The sequence below is a fragment of the Sphaeramia orbicularis genome, chromosome 4 (assembly GCF_902148855.1).
Source record: "Sphaeramia orbicularis chromosome 4, fSphaOr1.1, whole genome shotgun sequence".
Classification (NCBI taxonomy): Eukaryota; Metazoa; Chordata; class Actinopteri; order Kurtiformes; family Apogonidae; genus Sphaeramia; species Sphaeramia orbicularis.
In genome coordinates this window covers 59,429,222-59,449,649 of record NC_043960.1, presented here as the reverse complement: position 1 = coordinate 59,449,649, position 20,428 = coordinate 59,429,222, and the positions used below count along the sequence as shown (strand labels likewise).

Genomic DNA, 20,428 nt, shown 5'->3' with positions numbered 1-20,428 from the left:
TAAATATGACTGTTCTTAATTAATAATCAGTAAATAAACATCTATTAAATGTTAGTAACACATATATGGAGCAGATACAGGTGTTAATTAATATTTTATTGTTTCACTGATTGAAGTTTTGGTTTTTTCCATGTCGACAAAAAACCAAAACCTTGTAGACATTATTTTTGGTGTTTTCTCGATAACTTTATTGAAACTCAAACCCACAAACATCACATCACTCAGCTGCCAAGGACAGAAAAACAAACGTGATTTTTGTCACCGATCCAGAACTTGTTTATCGATCACTGATCGATAACAAATCTTCAGTTCAACCTTTTCATTCAGTCACAGGACGACAGGACGAAAAAACACAAAGTGGTTAAAACCTGAACCGATGTTCGACCGTTAACGCCTTATTTTACAGCTCGGATTAGTGCGATTACGTCGACGTGACCGAAGAAGAAAAACTCAAAACTTTTATTATTTGAACTTTAATAATGAGATGAAAGTTTTACATGAAAGAAAAAGAATATACGGTTCGAAAAAATGAGCTGAGACGGCGAAATTCAGAAAGAAAAACTGCTGTAGAAGAAAAAAAAAAATGCTGTAGAAGACGTTCCAATCAGCATTTATACGTAAAAAAACAAAAAATAAATAAATAAAAAAAAATTAAAAAATAAAAAAAATAAATACACGAAACTTCAGGAGTTAAAATGTACGGCGGCGTAATAGTGTCACATGAGAAAATAAAAACACCAGTCACTATGAGGATGAAGTCGTAAAATTTCAAAATAAAACCCATAATTTTACGAGAATAACGTCGAAATTTAAAAACAAGCGGGAAAAATATCTTAATTTATGTGAAAACAGTCGTACCCACTCGTTCTACATTCAGTTAGGGTTTAAATACAAAATACTCAGCCTATTAGCCCCGCCCACCAAATACTCAGCCTATTAGCCCCGCCCACCATCAACACATTAGCATTAGCCAAAGGACTCTGAAGACAGTTCGCACGTTTGTGTTTGTTTCATCTTTAGAACTGAACGGATTTGGAGTAAATTTCCTCTTTAGCGTTGGAGGAACTGACTGAAGGGCTAGCACTGTCTTTTTATTGGACTATTACAAATTTATTTTCAAAATATTACGACTTTAGTCTCATGAGAGCACACCGCTAATTTTGTTAAATTATGAGTTTTTTTTAAAATGGCAACTTTATTCTCATAATATTGCAACTTCATTTTGAAACGTTACAACTTTGTTCTCGTAGTGACAAGTGTTTTTTGTTTTCTTTTTTTTCCCGATGTGGCGCTAATACGCCGTCATAAAAATGAGCTGCAGAGAGAAAATTTAACAGAAACAGTAAAAATATATCAGTGTTTGAGATTTAACTGTGAGATTCGATAGTTGATAATGGTAAAATTCTCACGTTCTTAAATGCGTAGAAACGGTAAATGTACGTTAATAAAATGTCAATAAAGTTGACATTGAAACAGAATCACTAACATTTTTAAAGCATGTGTGTCTTTTATTAAGTGTTACGTTTTATTAACCTGTACTTATGTGTTAATACTGTTTAAAGGCAAAAGGAGGACTTATTATTACTATCATTATTATTACTATTATTATCATTATTATTATTAATATTATTTTGAAAGTTCGTATTATTATTCTTGGTTTTTTTCGAGCTCATGTTGGATTTATTTGGATGAAACATGGACGAGTTTAAACTAAACTGATATTTACGGTACAACTGAAAATTCAACCAATGAGAAAATTCAGCGTTAACGAACAGATTCAACGACAGGTTGTTTGTGATGATCCGAACAGGAAGTGGCCCCGCGTACCATAAACGACCTCCGCTCGCCGACAACGACCTCGGATTAACGGCAACGTCTACAACAGACTTTAACCGAGTCGTCACAATAAAAGCTCAACTGAAGCTTTTAATGTGAAGGAGGAACAGGAAGTTCATAAAAGCTCAGCAGAGGACGCCGTCGCAGAACAGCGTAGCAGAATACGGTTGCAGAACGCGGTCCCGGAACACTGTCGCAGAATGCCATCAAAGAACGCTGTTGCAGAATGCCATCACAGAACGCCATCGCAGAACACCGTCACAGAACGCCGTCACAGAACGTCATCGCAGAATGCCATCTCAGAACGCCATCAAAGAACGCTGTCGCAGAACGCCGTCACAGAACGCTGTCGCAGAACGCTGTCGCAGAACGCTGTCGCAGAACGCTGTCGCAGAACACTGTTGCAGAACGCCATCAAAGAACGCTGTCGCAGAACGCCGTCACAGAATGCCGTCAAAGAACACTGTCGCAGAACGCCATCGTGGAACGTCGTTGCAGAACATCGTCGTAGAATGCCATCGCAGAACGCCGTCGCAGAACGGGAACGACGGGTTCAGTCAGTTCACGGAAAAACAACACAGGATGTAAACAAAAACATAAACAGGAAGTCGGTAGTGTTTTCAGACGATTATTAACCTCAAACTAAACTGGGATTAAACTGACGCAACATGGACTGAACCAGGTTTACAGATGAACCAGGTTTACAGATGAACCTGGTTTACACATGAACCAGGTTTACAGATGAACCTGGTTTACACATGAACCAGGTTTACAGATGAACCTGGTTTACAGATGAACCAGGTTTACAGATGAACCAGGTTTACAGATGAACCAGGTTTACAGATGAACCAGGTTTACAGATGAACCTGGTTTACAGATGAACCTGGTTTACAGATGAACCAGGTTTACAGATGAACCAGGTTTACACATGAACCAGGTTTACAGATGAACCTGGTTTACAGATGAACCTGGTTTACAGATGAACCTGGTTTACACATGAACCAGGTTTACAGATGAACCAGGTTTACAGATGAACCAGGTTTACAGATGAACCTGGTTTACAGATGAACCAGGTTTACAGATGAACCAGGTTTACAGATGAACCTGGTTTACAGATGAACCAGGTTTACAGATGAACCTGGTTTACACATGAACCAGGTTTACAGATGAACCAGGTTTACAGATGAACCTGGTTTACAGATGAACCAGGTTTACAGATGAACCAGGTTTACACATGAACCAGGTTTACAGATGAACCAGGTTTACAGATGAACCTGGTTTACAGATGAACCTGGTTTACAGATGAACCAGGTTTACAGATGAACCTGGTTTACAGACGAACCTGGTTTACACATGAACCAGGTTTACACATGAACCAGGTTTACACATGAACCAGGTTTACAGATGAACCTGGTTTACAGATGAACCAGGTTTACAGATGAACCAGGTTTACAGATGAACCTGGTTTACAGATGAACCAGGTTTACAGATGAACCAGGTTTACAGATGAACCAGGTTTACAGATGAACCAGGTTTACAGATGAACCTGGTTTACAGATGAACCTGGTTTACAGATGAACCTGGTTTACAGATGAACCAGGTTTACAGATGAACCAGGTTTACAGATGAACCTGGTTTACAGATGAACCAGGTTTACACATGAACCAGGTTTACAGATGAACCTGGTTTACAGATGAACCAGGTTTACAGATGAACCTGGTTTACAGATGAACCTGGTTTACAGATGAACCTGGTTTCGGAGCCCTTTAAATAAAAACACCCAAACAAAGTAAAACATTAAAAGGTGTCACACGTCTCTGATGACCCTGATGACCTTTGACCTCTGATGACCTTTGACCTCTGATGATTCAACAGTCAAACACTAGAAGAAACAAAGTGCCATAAAAGTCTGAGCAGAAGAAGAGTCCACATGAGTCCAGTAGAGTCCACAAGAGTCCAGTAGAGACCACTAGAGTCCACAAGGGTCCAGTAGAGTCCACAAGACTTCAGTAGAGTCCAGTAGAGTCCAGTACAGTCCAGTACGGTCCAGTAGAGTCCAGTACAGTCCAGTACGGTCCAGTAGAGTCCAGTACAGTCCAGTAGAGTCCAGTAGAGATCAGAAGAGTCCAGTAGAGACCTGAAGAGTCCAGTAGAGTCCACAAGACTTAAGTAGAATCCAGTACAGTCCAGTAGAGTCCAGTAACCCGTGCATTCTGTCCAGTGAACTTCCAAGTGAAGAAAAAACTAAATTCCACTGGAGTTAATCCAGGGTTAAACTAGACCAAAACTCAGTTTATTCTGACACTGACCCAGGTTTAAAGTAGGATTTAAACCGGACTAGACTGGATTTAATCCAACGGTTGAATTGATTGTATTTGAATTAAACCAGGATTGGTAGTTTAAAACGTAGTTAAACTGGATTAGAAGTAAACTAGGATTAAACCAGAGCTAAACAGGTTTTGAACCCTGGATTTAAACCAGGTTTAAACTGAAAATAAAAGATGACTGAACACCAGTAAACTGGGATTAAACTGGGATTAAATCCTAGAAATAAACCAGGATTAAATTTGAGTTGAAGTGGGAAAGTTGAACCTGAGTTCATGTTTAGTGTCAGGACTGAAGTGTCACTAAACCAGACCTGAAACAGGCAGACTTAAGGTGGACTGGTTTAAGGTGGACTGATGTGTCTGTTCAGGTCTAGGATTAAATAAACCATTTGGATGTTAAACCTTGTTCCCATGATGCTTCACTCCCTCAGTGTCATGTGACCTGATCTGAACCAGGACTTCACTGGACCCACATCTGGTCCATCTTTACTGAGTAGGTTCATCCACAAGAGTCCAGCAGAGTCCAGTAGAGACCAGTAGAGTCCACTAGAGACCAGCAGAATCCAGTAGAGACCAGCAGAGTCCAGTAGAGTCCGGTAGAGTTCACTAAAGTCCATTAGAGTCCAGTAGAGACCAGTAGAGTCAGGTAAAGTCCAGTATAATCCACCAGAGACCAGTAGAGTTTGACAGAGACCTGTACAGTCCTGTAGAGGCCAGTAGAGTCCGGTAGAGACCAGTAGAGTCTGGTTGAGACCAGCAGAGTCCAGTAGAGTTTACTGAAGTCCATTAGAGTCCAGTAGAGACCAGTGGAGCCCAGTAGAGTCCAGTATAATCCACCAGAGTCCACTAGAGACCAATAGAGTTCGTTAGAAACCTGTACAGTCCTGTAGAGTCCAATAGAGACCAGTAGAGTCCACTACAGACCAGTAGAGTTCGTTAGAGGCCAGTAGAGTCCTGTAGAGTCCAGTATACTCCACCAGAGACCGGCAGAGTCCACAAGAGACCAGTAGAGTCCTGTAGAGTCCGCTAGAGACCAGTAGAGTTCGTTAGAGTCCTGTAAAGACCAGTAGAGTCCTGTAAAGTCCACTAGAGACCGTAGAGTTCGTTAGAGTCCTGTAGAGACCAGTAGAGTCCTGTAGAGTCCACTAGAGACCAGTAGAGTTCGTTAGAGTCCTGTAGAGACCGGTAGAGTCCTGTAGAGTCCACTAGAGACCAGTAGAGTTCGTTAGAGTCCTGTAGAGACCGGTAGAGTCCTGTAGAGTCCACTAGAGACCAGTAGAGTTCGTTAGAGTCCTGTAGAGACCGGTAGAGTCCAGCAGAGTCCAGTTGATGCAGGATTAAGACATGTTCTGTGCCGTCACGACGAGGCATCGATCAGAGGATGAAGAAGAGGAGGATGACGACGAAGAGGATGGCGAGCAGCACCCCGATAGCGCACCACTGTCGACGATCTGAACACAAACACCAGTTAAAGGAGTTAAAGGGACCGTCCCAGACCACCAGGGTTCCATTCATCTGGAACTAATCCGACTCAAATGGGGCCCAAATGAGGCATCTGTGACGTCCTTTCCCAAATTAGATCGAATAATGATGTGTTAAAGCAGGGGTGCAAGAAAATATCGGTATTGAAATATATTGCGATATTTCACTTCAAGATACTGTATCAATATTAAAAAGTAGTGTATCGATATTTTTAGGTATTTATTCAAATGCAGATATGCCGGTGGTTCATTTTTGTTTTTTGTTTTTCAAGCTATTTCTATATTCACATGGGTATTGTGTTCTGTTGTTTGTTTACTACAAAAGTACTGTGTATTGTGATACTGCAGGTCATACATGTAGTTTCTTTTAAATTGATATCAAAGTTTTGTTAAATAATGGATAATTCAATCATCCTAAAAGCACTTTTTACTGTCTGGAAACAGGCGAATATTTGTGTTTTTATTTATTGGGAATGCACAGAAATGTTAAGATGCTGGATGATTCAGGGACTGAACGCTATGGATTCTTTTCGCAACAAAATACGGAAAATTTCAGCAGGATCTGAAACTGTAATGTCTGTAAAACATTATTATTTATTTATTTATTTGTGGGTTTTTTTTGGGGGGGGGGGGGTTGTACTGGTAAAGCTGCGTGTTAAAACTTGATTTATTCAAATGCTGCACAATAAATTTTTTCAGGAAATAATCTTTTTAAAAAAGAAACAAAACAAAAAACACCGCCTTGTTAACAGTATTGTGATATATCGCGATATATCGTATTGTGATCCTAGTATTGTATCGTCAGATTCTTGCTGATACACAGCCCTAGTTCAAAGTCTTCCAGCCTTCAATGTGTCAGACAGATTTGACAGATTTGAGTATTAAGTGGTAAATAAAAATGAACCATAGCCTGAATATAAATGTGGGGGTTGGTTTCAATCTACTGCCTCTGAAAAGATGGAAATGTACGAAAGAAACCTGAATTTAAACCAGGATTAAACTGGACCTGAACCGGGTTTAATGTGGACCTGAACCGGGTTTGAACAGGAAACAGAGGATGGCTACATGGAATTTAAAGTACAACAACTGCAACAATTATCCGTTATATCGCAAAATAAGCAAAAATGGCAGCACTTAAGTCCATCAAGTTTTCTCCATCTCTAATCTGAGTTAAACAAACAAACAAAACATTTGAGTTGAAACGGGTTAATTTTTGGAAAAAAGGCCAAAAAGTTTTCCTATTAAAGAGTGAAATTTACAAGAAAAACATGGAAAAAATAAGAAGCACTTTATCACAACGGCATTTTAGGGCAACGTAAGAAAATTAAAAACACTGTCACTACGAGAATAAAGGCGCAAAATATCCAGATAAAACCTGTAATTTTATGAGAATAAAGTCAAAATACAAAGAGTTCTAACTTTACATGATTAAAGTTGTCATATTTCAAGAATAAATCTATAATTTTACAATAATAACGTTTTTTTAAAAACAGGTGTAAAAATATTAAATTAAAAAATATATAATAATAATAATAATAATAATAATAATAATAATAATAATAATAATATATGCCAGAATCCAGTGGTACCCACAGGTCTGAGAATGGAGAACTGGAACATTCTGGAAGGTTCCACTTTCATTTGGAGTTTACGCACAAAGGACAAATACTGAGACTATTAGCCCCGCCCACCAAATACTGAGACTATGAGCCCCACCCACCAAATACTGAGACTAGTAGCTCCGCCCACAGAAAATTAAGCCTATTAGCCCCTCCCACCAAATACTGAGACTATTAGCCCCACCCACCAAATACTGAGACTGGTAGCCCCACCCACCAAATACTGAGACTAGTAGCCCCAGCATTAGTCGTCCACTCCAACAGAAGTGAAAGTTGATGCTGCTTTTGTTGCATTCGCTGAAACTGGAAACTGTCATCAACAAGGATTAAGGCTGAAGATTTAGAAATGAAGACTTTTTATCGCACTATTGTGAATTTATTTTAAAAATACTATGACTTTAATCTAATAAAAGTACACCATTATTTTCATTAACTTGTGAGTTATTTTTAAACTACAACTTTATTCTCTTAATATTAGGACTTTTTGTATTCAATTTTATTCTCATAAAATTATGGGTTTTATCTCGATATTTTATGACTTTATTACCGTAGTGACAGTGTTTTTATTTTCTTATGTGGCGCTAATACACCGTCGTACTTTATGACTGAAAATTGTCCGGTTAAATCAGGGCTGTCAAACTCATGTTAGTTCAGTTCCATATTCAACCTAATCTAATCTGAAGTGGGCCAAAGCAGTAAAATAATATAAATAATAGGATAAGAACTATTGAATAATGTCGACTCCAAAGTTTTCTCTGTTTTTGAGTGAAAAAAGTAAGATTCTGTAATGAAAATGTTTCCATCTACAACTGTACTTGATTGTAACATGAACAAATATAAACACCCTGAAAACTCCTACGAAAAATAAGTGCCATTTTTAAAATATTGCACCATAGTTTACCATTTACACATGTGCATTACAATTTACAGATCACAGTGGATCTACAAATACACAGAACATTTAACCCACTGGTATCCCGTCCACCAGGGCCCTTACAGAGCGCCTTTTTGGCACACTTCCGGAATAATGTCAAAAAAATTTTCATCCAGTTTGTTTTTAATTCTTTTACACTTTTTTCTATTTCATCAACTTGAGCTGTAAATAAAAATACCAAATATTCAATAACTGTCACATTTTTAACCCTTTAAATGCCGTGTTCGTAATGTAAACTAACTTTTTTTTTTTTTGATGCAAAAAACACAAAAAATTAATGTTTTCCAATATACTCCATAAAAAGTGGATCACATATTATTAGATTTTTTCATCCTGGCATATGTCAATGATTAACTCCAACACTGGTTAATTTGCATTAGTATTTTTGGCGCTAGGTCAAATGTTCAAAAATACTAGCATCTGTCACCAAGTGTGCGTAAAATGCACACCTATAAATCCAACTATTACATATTATATATTGATTTATTTTTCTGCTCTAATTTGATTTTATTTTTGTAAATCCAGCTCAGTCCTAATCATACAGATCAAATGTTAGAAATAGTGCGTTTTCTGCACACTTGGCAGACAGATGCTAGTCTGGTCATTTTCTTTTGTTTACAATGTGCACATTTGAGTTGGTGGACAGAATTTTAAAGATCATGCACAAATGAACAACTTTTGAAATCTAACCTTATTTAAACTGTGAAAAATAATATGAAGTTTTTTAACACGAAGTGCAAAGAGTGCCTAAAAGGCGCAGCCGGATACCGGAGGGTTAATAACAGGCAGAATATTATTAAAATTCCACATACTTCTATTAAGACACTTAAGGTTGTTCATATTTGTTCAGGTTACTTTACTTTTTTGTAAAAGGCTAGTCTGAAAATGTAAACATTTTTGCATAATTTAACTGTTTGTTTTTTTTACACTAAAACAAAGAGAAAAATTTGCAGTTTTCATTATTTATAGTTTATTATGATAGTATTTTACTGGGCTGACCCACTTCAGATTGAATTGACCTAAAATGATTTTAACATCCTCGACTATTAATTTCTTCAGCGTAACTTTTGCGTTTCACAAATTTATCCCACGGGCCAGATTGGACCCTTTGTCGGGCCGGTTTTGGTGCCCGGGCCGCATGTTTGACACCTGTGAGCTACATAATGATTTTAATCTCAAGTATTAACCCCTCCTCCTTGTTGTTTTTGTCTAAACTGTCCCTGATTGGCTGTGGTTCCAGTGTGTGATGTCACGTGTTGCCGGGCAGATTACCGCTGGTCATGTGGGACACTTTGGCCAGTTTCTTCATGACGTTGTCCAGTCTGGACTGTGTGTTGTCCATCTCGTGGCCGAAGTCGTCCAACATCCTGTGGGACAAATGGACTCGGTTGAGACGGGGGTTTAAGAAAAAAGGGGAGGGGTCAGAGTGTGACAGGTATGTGGGGGGTGGAGTCTTACACCGCCTGTTCGTCCAGCTCCATCCCGATTCGCTCTGACATGTTCTTCAACACGCCGATGGTTCCCGACACCAGCTCCAGCTGCTCGTCCTGCTGCTCCGCGATCAGCTGAAAACGCACGGCCCACGTCAGTCGACCAATCACAGCGCAGCGTTCAGGACGCATTTAAGAAAATACAAAAATGAAGACACAAAACACAAAATATACAACTGTGAAACATCAAATATAAAGAGAAACAAATAAAGAAATCTGCCATTTATAAAAGTATAAATCGTATATATACTGTTTTAATTTTCTACGTTCATTATCCTCATAGAATAAGTGTCCATGTGTCCAAAAGTCTGTGGACACGTTGAATTCAGGCGTTCCTTTTCTAACAGGGGTCTGGGATACAAAACTACGACAACGTATTAGGGCCACGAAAGACAATAAAAACACTGTCACTAAGAGAATACAGGCGGAAAATATCCAGATAAAACCTGTAATTTTATGAGAATAAAGTCAAATACAAAAAGAGTCTGAATTTTATGGGAAGAAAGTCGTCATATTTTGAGAATAAAGTCGCAATATTACGAGAATAAAGTCAAAGTTTAAAAAAAACCATCATAATTTAACAAAAATAATGTACTTTTATTAGATTAAAGTCATCATAATTCAAGAATAAATCCATAATTTTACAATAATAACGTTATTTAAAAACAGGTGGAAAAATATCATAATTTCCAGAATCCAGTCGTACCCACTGGTCTGATAATGAAGAACTGGAACGTTCTGGGAGGTTCCACTTTCGTTTGGGGTTTACACACAAAGGCCAAATACTGAGCCTATTAGCCCCACCCACCAAATACTGAACCTAATAGCCCCGCCCACCATCAACACATTAGCATTAGTCGTCTTGTTGTGTTCGCTGTAGCTGGAAACTGTCATCAACAAGGATTAAGGTTTACGATTTATAACTGTTCATCGCACTATTGCAAATTCATTCATTCATTCATTTTCTGAACACCGTGTCACCCTGTTGCCAGTTTATTTTCAAAATAGGATGATTTTAATCTCATAAAAGTACGACGTAATTTTTGTTAAATTATGAGGGTTTTTTTTAACTACGACTTTATTCTTATAAAATTATGGCTTTATTTTGAACTATTATGACTGTATTCACCCAAGTTTATTTGACTCCACTTAATTTAAAGGACAACCGTCATCTGAGGTGTCAGCTGAACGTCAGTGTGTTGACGGTCTGAGGTCACATGGTGCAGTGTGGGAGTCTGTGATTGGCCGTGGCTGTCCAGGGGCGTGTCTACCTGCTGCTGCGTCTGCTGTTCGTCTATAAACTGGGAGTTGGCGTTCTGCAGCTGTCGGTCCAGACGGCTGTACTTATCAGGTCCGGGCTGCCAGATGGGAGCCGGAGCGCCGCCATCTCCCAGCAGAGCCTGAACACAACACAGAGAAAAGAAACACCTGAGTGAAGCATGATGAAACTGAGACGGTTTAGATCTGCTTTAATCCACAGTTATACAAACAGAAAATAGAATAGAACACAATAGAATAGAGTAGAATGACATAGAAGCTGAATTCCTCTGTTTGTCTTCTGAACTCCATGTGGACGTCTCTTCTGTTCTTCTGTCCACTGACCTCTGACCTTATGAGGCTGTTTTTCTGTATTTCATGGGTTTTATGTGTTCTGCATTTTTTATTTTTAATGTGTTCTGTATTTTATTATGTATTCTGTATTTTGTGTTCTGTATTTTTATTTAGATGTTCTGTCTGTGACTGTGCAGACGTGGGTCTCAGTGGGACTCAGTGGGACTCAGTGGGTCTCAGTGGGACTCAGTGGGTCTGAGTGGGACTCAGTGGGTCTCAGTGGGACTCAGTGGGACTCAGTGGGACTCAGTGGGTCTGAGTGGGACTCAGTGGGACTCAGTGGGTCTCAGTGGGACTCAGTGGGTCTGAGTGGGTCTCAGTGGGACTCAGTGGGACTCAGTGGGTCTCAGTGGGACTCAGTGGGACTCAGTGGGACTCAGTGGGACTCAGTGGGTCTCAGTGGGACTCAGTGGGTCTCAGTGGGACTCAGTGGGACTCAGTGGGACTCAGTGGGTCTCAGTGGGACTCAGTGAGTCTCAGTGGGACTCAGTGGGTCTCAGTGGGACTCAGTGGGACTCAGTGGGTCTCAGTGGGACTCAGTGAGTCTCAGTGGGACTCAGTGGGACTCAGTGGGTCTCAGTGGGACTCAGTGGGTCTGAGTGGGTCTCAGTGGGACTCAGTGGGACTCAGTGGGTCTGAGTGGGTCTCAGTGGGACTCAGTGGGACTCAGTGGGTCTCAGTGGGTCTGAGTGGGTCTCAGTGGGTCTCAGTGGGACTCAGTGGGTCTCAGTGGGTCTCAGTGGGACTCAGTGGGTCTCAGTGGGACTCAGTGGGTCTGAGTGGGTCTCAGTGGGACTCAGTGGGACTCAGTGGGTCTCAGTGGGACTCAGTGGGACTCAGTGGGTCTCAGTGGGACTCAGTGGGTCTGAGTGGGTCTCAGTGGGACTCAGTGGGACTCAGTGGGTCTCAGTGGGACTCAGTGGGACTCAGTGGGTCTCAGTGGGACTCAGTGGGTCTCAGTGGGACTCAGTGGGACTCAGTGGGACTCAGTGGGTCTCAGTGGGACTCAGTGAGTCTCAGTGGGACTCAGTGGGTCTCAGTGGGACTCAGTGGGACTCAGTGGGTCTCAGTGGGACTCAGTGGGACTCAGTGGGTCTCAGTGGGACTCAGTGGGTCTGAGTGGGTCTCAGTGGGACTCAGTGGGTCTCAGTGGGACTCAGTGGGTCTCAGTGGGACTCAGTGAGTCTCAGTGGGACTCAGTGGGACTCAGTGGGTCTCAGTGGGACTCAGTGGGTCTGAGTGGGTCTCAGTGGGACTCAGTGGGACTCAGTGGGACTCAGTGGGTCTGAGTGGGACTCAGTGGGTCTCAGTGGGACTCAGTGGGTCTCAGTGGGACTCAGTGGGACTCAGTGGGTCTCAGTGGGTCTCAGTGGGACTCAGTGGGTCTGAGTGGGACTCAGTGGGACTCAGTGGGACTCAGTGGGTCTGAGTGGGTCTCAGTGGGTCTCAGTGGGTCTCAGTGGGACTCAGTGGGTCTCAGTGGGTCTCAGTGGGTCTCAGTGGGACTCAGTGGGACTCAGTGGGTCTCAGTGGGTCTCAGTGGGTCTCAGTGGGTCTCAGTGGGACTCAGTGGGTCTGAGTGGGTCTCAGTGGGACTCAGTGGGACTCAGTGGGACTCAGTGGGTCTGAGTGGGTCTCAGTGGGTCTCAGTGGGACTCAGTGGGACTCAGTGGGTCTGAGTGGGTCTCAGTGGGACTCAGTGGGTCTCAGTGGGACTCAGTGGGTCTCAGTGGGACTCAGTGGGTCTCAGTGGGACTCAGTGGGTCTCAGTGGGACTCAGTGAGTCTCAGTGGGACTCAGTGGGACTCAGTGGGTCTCAGTGGGACTCAGTGGGACTCAGTGGGTCTCAGTGGGACTCAGTGGGTCTCAGTGGGACTCAGTGAGTCTCAGTGGGACTCAGTGAGTCTCAGTGGGACTCAGTGGGACTCAGTGGGTCTCAGTGGGACTCAGTGGGACTCAGTGGGTCTGAGTGGGTCTCAGTGGGACTCAGTGGGACTCAGTGGGTCTCAGTGGGACTCAGTGGGTCTGAGTGGGTCTCAGTGGGACTCAGTGGGTCTCAGTGGGTCTCAGTGGGACTCAGTGAGTCTCAGTGGGACTCAGTGGGACTCAGTGGGTCTCAGTGGGACTCAGTGGGTCTCAGTGGGACTCAGTGGGACTCAGTGGGACTCAGTGGGACTCAGTGGGACTCAGTGGGACTCAGTGGGACTCAGTGGGTCTGAGTGGGTCTCAGTGGGTCTCAGTGGGACTCAGTGGGACTCAGTGGGTCTCAGTAGATCTTCCAGGCCCATGTGCTAAGTTCTGAGGCCTTGGTCACCTGTTTGTTCTTCCTGTCGGCGGCGGCGGCGGCTGGACTCGACATCTGCTCCTTCATGTCCTGCGTCACAAACACAATGTTGTTAAACATGGCCAGGCGGCGGCGCCGTGGCGTATACGACCCGTTAACGGGCGCTCACCTTCACCGTCTGTCTGGTGCTGGTGATGAAGGCTTTCCTCTTCGACAGCTCCGACGCGTCCAGGTTGAACTTCTTTGGGTTCGACTCCACGATACTTTCAGCAGCGGTTAAGGACGGACAGAGGCGGAGGGTTTAAGCAGACTGACAACCATACTCAAACGAGTCTGGTTTTTTTATTTTATTTTTTTTAACCTCCTCAGATCCAACTGTGGGTTTTCTGTCCACATTTGTGGTCAAGAGTTTCACAACTTTATAAAAAAAAAAAAAAAAAACACAAAAAACACAAAAGAAAATTGTCCATCACAAAGGACATTCCATAAAAAAAAAAACAACTGCATCTGAAAAACTGTTGCATCATGATGTTTCCAATAATAGGCCCTTATTTAAGAAAAACAAAAAAAGCTGGTTCTTTGCTGACATTTCCTGTGTCTGAGGAGGTTAATGTATTTATTGACATTCAGTATCAGTCATTCTCATTCAGTACATCATATGTATATGTCATACATGTGTTATCTGCTCCAAATGCCAGAATTAGGTTTGTTTTCCTCATAAAACCAAATAAAAGAGGAAAAATGAAGAAAGACTATGTTCAAATAGGACTGATCTTTTCCATACAACCCTTTTTTTAATGCGTTTGCATTTTTTTCCTATTTCATCAACTTGAGCCGTAAATAAAAAATGCCAAATACCCAATCCTTGTCATGTGGTTTAACCCTTTAAACCAGGGTTCTAAACTCCTGTTCTTTCAGGTTCCACATTCAGTCTGATCTGATCTGCAGTGGACCCAACCAGGAAAAGAAGAACAGAATAATATATAAATAATGACAACTGACAATTTATGTCTGTGTTTTAGTGAAATAAAAACCCATTAAATTATAAAAATACTTACTTTTAGAAACTATCCAAATAAAAAAAGATGTGAATAACTTGAAAAAAACTGAAAAATAAGTAAAATCAGTGCAATTTTCTCAGTCTTCTTCCTCCACTTCTCATTAGTCCATGTGCATTCTGGATCAGATCTCCAAAGACACTAAACACTGATGAACAGGAAGAAAAGAGTTCAAACTGGACTGAATTTAATACAGACATTTCAGGTTGGACACATTTGTTCAGGTTAGTCACATTTTATTGGTACAGGAGAGTTTGGAAATGGAAAGAGTTTCAGAATTTAATGGGATTTTTTGCACTAAAACAAAGACAAACATTTGCAGTTGTCATTATTTACAGACATAATGTCATATTATTTTTCCATCAAACCCAGTAGTAAATCTGCAGTGGTTCTTCTGTGTGGGTTCTTCTGCTGTTCTTATTGGACTGCAGATCAGATTGGTCTGGATGTGGAATCGACACTAAAATGAGTTCCACAGCCTGGACTGTGGAATTTAGACACTTTGTAAATTCATCCCAGGGGTCGGACTGGAACCTTTGGGGGGGGGGGGGGACTCATGATTGACAGCCCTGGTTTAAATGTCACATTTAGGAATGTAATGATGTGAAAATTAAATATCACAGTTATTGTGACCAAAATTCTCACAGTTATCATTATTATCGTGGTATTATTGAAATGTTTTCGAAATGTTCAATAACTTCTTGTCTTATACACGACCTGAAATAATTTAACCAAGTTCTATTTTGAAAAAAAAAAACAAAGAGTAAAAAAAACCAAAACAAATAAATTAATAAGTACAATGTCCTTCCTGTTGCAGAAACATTCAAATATTAACATGTAAACATCAAACATACACATGTGCATTAAAGATGGAACCGTATGGACACTGACTATTTTACAGATGACGTTTGTGTTGAAAGTGCGATAATCAAACACAGTTATCAAGAGAATTAGAACTTAAACGGTAATACTAACTGCTGGCAATTTTACTGCGGTTTATCATTGTACAGGTAAATCGTTACATCCCTAGTCACGTTTATGGAAAATAAATAAGAAATTAATCAAAAAAATAAATAAAAGAAGTCATGTTTATAATGTAAACAAACCATATTTTTTGATGTAAAAAAAACAAAAACCCTCTGACAGCCTTGGACATGAGTGGAGCAGGAGGCACTATGCTGCCATCTGGTGGAAAAAAAAACACATGACATTCCTCCTTCTTCCAAATATGGTAAAAGGATGTAAACCAGCAGTTTCAAAGGGCGTCTGTGTGCATTTATGACCCCCCCCCCTCAGAGTCAGAGGCTGGTGTTGTCATTTTCTGCTCTTTATAATGTTGTGCACATTTGAGTGTGTGGACAGAATTTTTAAAAATCTGACAAAAATGAACCACTGTTAAATTAGAACCAAATATAAACTGTGAAAACTAAAACAAACTTCTGTGACATGAAGTAAAAAAAAAACAAAAAAAATTAACAAAATCGACACCAAATGTACCGCTGTCGGGGGGAAGAGTCACATGACTTGGGCATTAAAGGATATTGATGGTCTCGTCCAGGTCCTCCAGGTCCCACTCGATGGAGCGCAGGCTGTTCCTCAGCTCATTGGTCGTCCAGTCCATCTCCTCTTTGGAGGCTCCGCCCCCTTCCTGCAGCAGCTCGCTCCATCTGTGATGGAGGCTCTGGGCGGAGTTTACCGCCTTCTGCACCTCCCTACAGACGCACAACAGACACACAACAGACACACACACAACAAACAGACAGACACACAACAGACACACAACAAACAGACACACAACAAACAGACACACAACAGACAGACACACAACAGACAGACACACAACAGACAGACACACAATGGACAGACGCACAACAGACAAACAACAGACACACAACAGACAGACACACAATAAATAGACAGACACACAACAGACAGACACACAACAGGCAGACACACAACGGACACACAACAGACAGACACACAACAGACACACAACAGACAGACACACAACAGACACACAACAGACAGACGCACAACAGACACACAACAGACAGACACACAACAGACAGACACACAACAGACAGACACACAACAGACACACAACAGACAGACACACAACAGACACACAACAGACAGACACACAACAGACACACAACAGACAGACACACAACAGACATACAACAGAGTCAGATGACAGAGTCGGACCAGGACAGGAAAGCATTATGGGATGTGTGGGTGCAGTTGTGTCTGTAGTCTGTGTTTGTGTTTTCAGTATTTTTACTTTTATTCTGTTGTTTTTTCTTCAGGTCTTTTATTTTTATTTTTTAACCCCCGTTAATATCGGGGCTCCTTCTGTCTTTTCTCAGACCGTCTCTCTGCTCCTGGATTATTTTCTTGGATTATCTCCGAGGAAATAATTCCCCAAAGGGACAGATGAAGTTTGAGGTCAGGATGTGATGAAACCCCTGAAAACAGTCCAGTGTGTGTGTGTGTGTGTGTGTGTGTGTGTGTGTGTGTGTGTGTGTGTGTGTGTGTGTGTGTGGGTGGGGGTGGGGGTATCACTAAGATGATGAAGACAGTAGATGTGGGTCTGGATTCAGCCCAGAACGAACACTGAAAACACACCAACAGCTGAACCAGGGCTGGTTTAGTGTGTCTGGGTTTGAATATCCTGTTTTTGTTACAGATCAGAAAAAGTGTTAAAAAATATTGGTTCTGCAATATTTCATTTCACAATACTATATCGATATTAAAAAATACTGTATGGATATTTTTAGGTATTTATTCAAATGCAGATATTGTGAAGGTTCAATTATGTTTTTTGTTTCTATTTCATTTCTTCTTATTTCACACTCTTTTATTCAATAATGTTGGTTCCTTTGTTTGGATTGAACTCAAATCCTGTTCTGATGTTAGTTGTGAACTAATAGAATCTGAACATTTGAACAGGATCTGAAACTGGAATGTCTGGAAAACAGAATTTCAGTTTGAACACAGTTGGAACATTTGCTGATAGAACATTAGATCCTGTTGGGATCAAATACAAATGTGTTTAGTATTTGTGCAGATTTCTGCTGGAATTCAATTCTTCCAGGAAATAATCAGTTAACCCTCTGGTATCCTGTCCTCCTAAGCACCAAGTGGGCCTTTTTCGAACACTTGTGGAATAACGTAAAAAAAAAAATGTTCATACAGTTTGTTTTTAATTCTTTTACACTTTTTTCTATTTCATCAACTCTAGCCATAAATAAAAATACCAAATACTCAATAACTGTCACATTTTTAACCCTTTAAATGCCGTGTCTGTAATGGAAACAAACCATTTTGTTGGATGAAAAAAACACACAAAAATTTTTTTTTTCAATATACTACATAAAAAGTGGATCACATATGATTTGATTTTTTCATCCTGGCATATGTCAATGATTAACTCCAACATTGGTTAATTATTTATTTTAAAAAATAATAATTAAAAAATAAATAAATGAATAAAAATAAAAAACATAAAAATATATATATATATATATATATATATATAAACATTGGTTAATTTGCATTATTATTTTATTATTTTTGGCACTAGGTCAAATGTTCAAAAATACTAGCATCTGTCACCAAGTGTGCGTAAAATGCACACCTATAAATCCAACTATTAAATATAATATATTGATTTATTTTTCTGCTCTAATTTGATTTTATTTTTGTAAATCCAGCTCAGTCCTAACCATACAGATCAAATGTTAGAAATAGTGCATTTTAGGCACACTTGGCAGACAGATGCTAGTCTGGTCATTTCAATAATAATAATAATAATACATTTTATTTATAAGCGCCTTTCAAGACACCCAAGGACACTGTACAACAAGATAAAACAAACAATCCATAAAATACAAAGAAATAAACAGATTAAAACAAATAATTACTATATATAGAAATGAAGTTGTAGAATGGAGATTAGAGCTTATGGGGGTAGGCTGTTCTGAAAAGGTGAGTTTTGAGTCTGGATTTGAATGTGGGGAGAGAGTTTTCTTTTGTTTATAATGTGCACAGTTTAGTTGGTGGACAGAATTTTAAAGATCATGCAAAAATGAACAACTTTTGAATTCTAACCTTATTTAAATGATGAAAAATAACATGAAGTTTTTTTAAACGAAGTGCAAAGTGTGCCTAAAAAGTGCACCTTGATACCAGAGGGTTAAACAAACAGACATACACAAAAGTGGCCTTTTTCCCAGAGTGCTGCTGTGTGTCTGCAGACTCTTCATGTGCTCTGCTTTACTGTCTGTGTGCAGTTGGATTTGTTTATTTGTCTGTTTCTGTCTGTGGCTGAATTCTCAGTTCAGTCTGAACATGTTGTGTGTAGTTGTCCTGGGTTGGTGGCACACAGCTCCTCTGCTTTCACTTGTGTTCTTCATGTTTTTACAAACACTGATCCACTGAAAGTGTTGAAGTTAGAACAGATACACAGTTAAAGCAGCGGCTCATGCTAACAGACAGCTAGCTGTAGCATTAGCCTCCTATTAGCTCACCTGTCTACAGTTAAACCCCTCCGTTAACAGTACCGGTGCTAATACCCGGGTTGAAAACACCGGAGGCTTCTGCCGGTAAACGGGTTTTTTTTAATGTCGGAGTTTCAAGCCGTTCCGTTACCGGTGCATCAGTTAGCCGCTCCGTTAGCATTAGCATCAACTGACCCTTTAACGACGAAGAAGGGATCCTCCATCGACATCCTGCCGGCTCTGGTTCAGTCACAGCGGGGCTCCATGGGTCACACCGTCCGCTCGGACTCTCCTCACACAAAGGCCGACTTTGGCCACTGCACGGCGGAACAAAAGGCGGAGGTCTGTCCGCTGGAGCGGCGGCTGCGGTCCGCTTTGTTTACATGCAGCAGCGGCTTCCGCAGCGGAAACCACCCCGTGACGTCAGACGCACGGAGCGCGACGTCACAGATGAAGACATAATAATAATAATAATAATAATAATAATAATAATAATAAGAAGAAGAAGAAGAAGAAGAAGAAGAAGAAAAATAATAATAATAATATCCGAAAATGTTTTCAATAAAGTTGGAAAAAAATAATCTGGTTATGCAAATAGAAATAAATAATAATGATAATAATAATAATAGTAATGATAATAATAATAATGATAATAATAATAATGATAACGATAATAATAATAATAATAATAATAAGAAGAAGAAGAAGAAGAAAAATAATAATATACGAAAATGTTTTCAATAAAGTTGGAAAAAAATAATCTGGTTATGCAAATAGAAATAAATAATAATAATAATAATAATAATAATAATAATAATAATAATAATAATAATAATAATAATGATAATAACAATAACAATAATGATAATAATAATAATAATAATAATGATAAGAAGAAGAAGAAAAAGAAGAAGAAGAAAAATAATAATATACGAAAATGTTTTCAATAAAGTTGGAAAAAAATAATCTGGTTATGCAAATAGAAATAAATAATAATAATAATAATAATAATGATAATAATGATGATAATAATAATAAATGATAATAATGATGATAATAATAATAATGAAAAATAATACAAAATTTTAAACTCTGTGACTGAATTTGAAAAATATATTAAATCACTGGAATTTATCTTTAATTAAAAAAAAAGCACAAACACTGACAATTTACAAAGAACTCTTTAAAATGGACTCAACTTACTCTCTGATGTATTAATTTATTTATCTCAGATCTTAATATTTTAAGTTTTTATTATTATTATTATTAGTCTATTCTTTGTGTCTGTC

The 20,428-nt window shown here is 39.8% G+C and overlaps 1 protein-coding gene across 1 annotated transcript; it reads right to left on the bottom strand.

Moving 5' to 3' along the window:
- Window positions 1-4,019: 4,019 nt before the first annotated feature.
- On the bottom strand, window positions 4,020-19,549 carry LOC115417674 (syntaxin-6-like). Its single transcript, XM_030131701.1, has 8 exons — window positions 19,335-19,549; window positions 16,183-16,352; window positions 13,752-13,846; window positions 13,613-13,672; window positions 10,959-11,087; window positions 9,656-9,762; window positions 9,470-9,564; window positions 4,020-5,614 (listed from the first exon to the last, which is right to left on the bottom strand). Exons 1-8 carry the CDS (start codon window positions 19,367-19,369, stop codon window positions 5,538-5,540), a joined length of 768 nt encoding a protein of 255 aa, XP_029987561.1. The 5' UTR covers window positions 19,370-19,549; the 3' UTR covers window positions 4,020-5,537.
- Between the last annotated feature and the right edge of the window lie 879 nt (window positions 19,550-20,428).

Coding starts and splice junctions, on each gene's coding strand:
- LOC115417674 (XM_030131701.1), bottom strand. CDS start 19,369: ATGTCGATGGAGGATCCCTTCTTCGTCGTTAAAGG. Junction 16,353..19,334: donor CCCTTCTTCGTCGTTAAAGG/GTCAGTTGATGC, acceptor GTGCGTCTGTAG/GGAGGTGCAGAAGGCGGTAA. Junction 5,615..9,469: donor AGTGTCCCACATGACCAGCG/GTAATCTGCCCG, acceptor GTTTGTGTTCAG/ATCGTCGACAGTGGTGCGCT.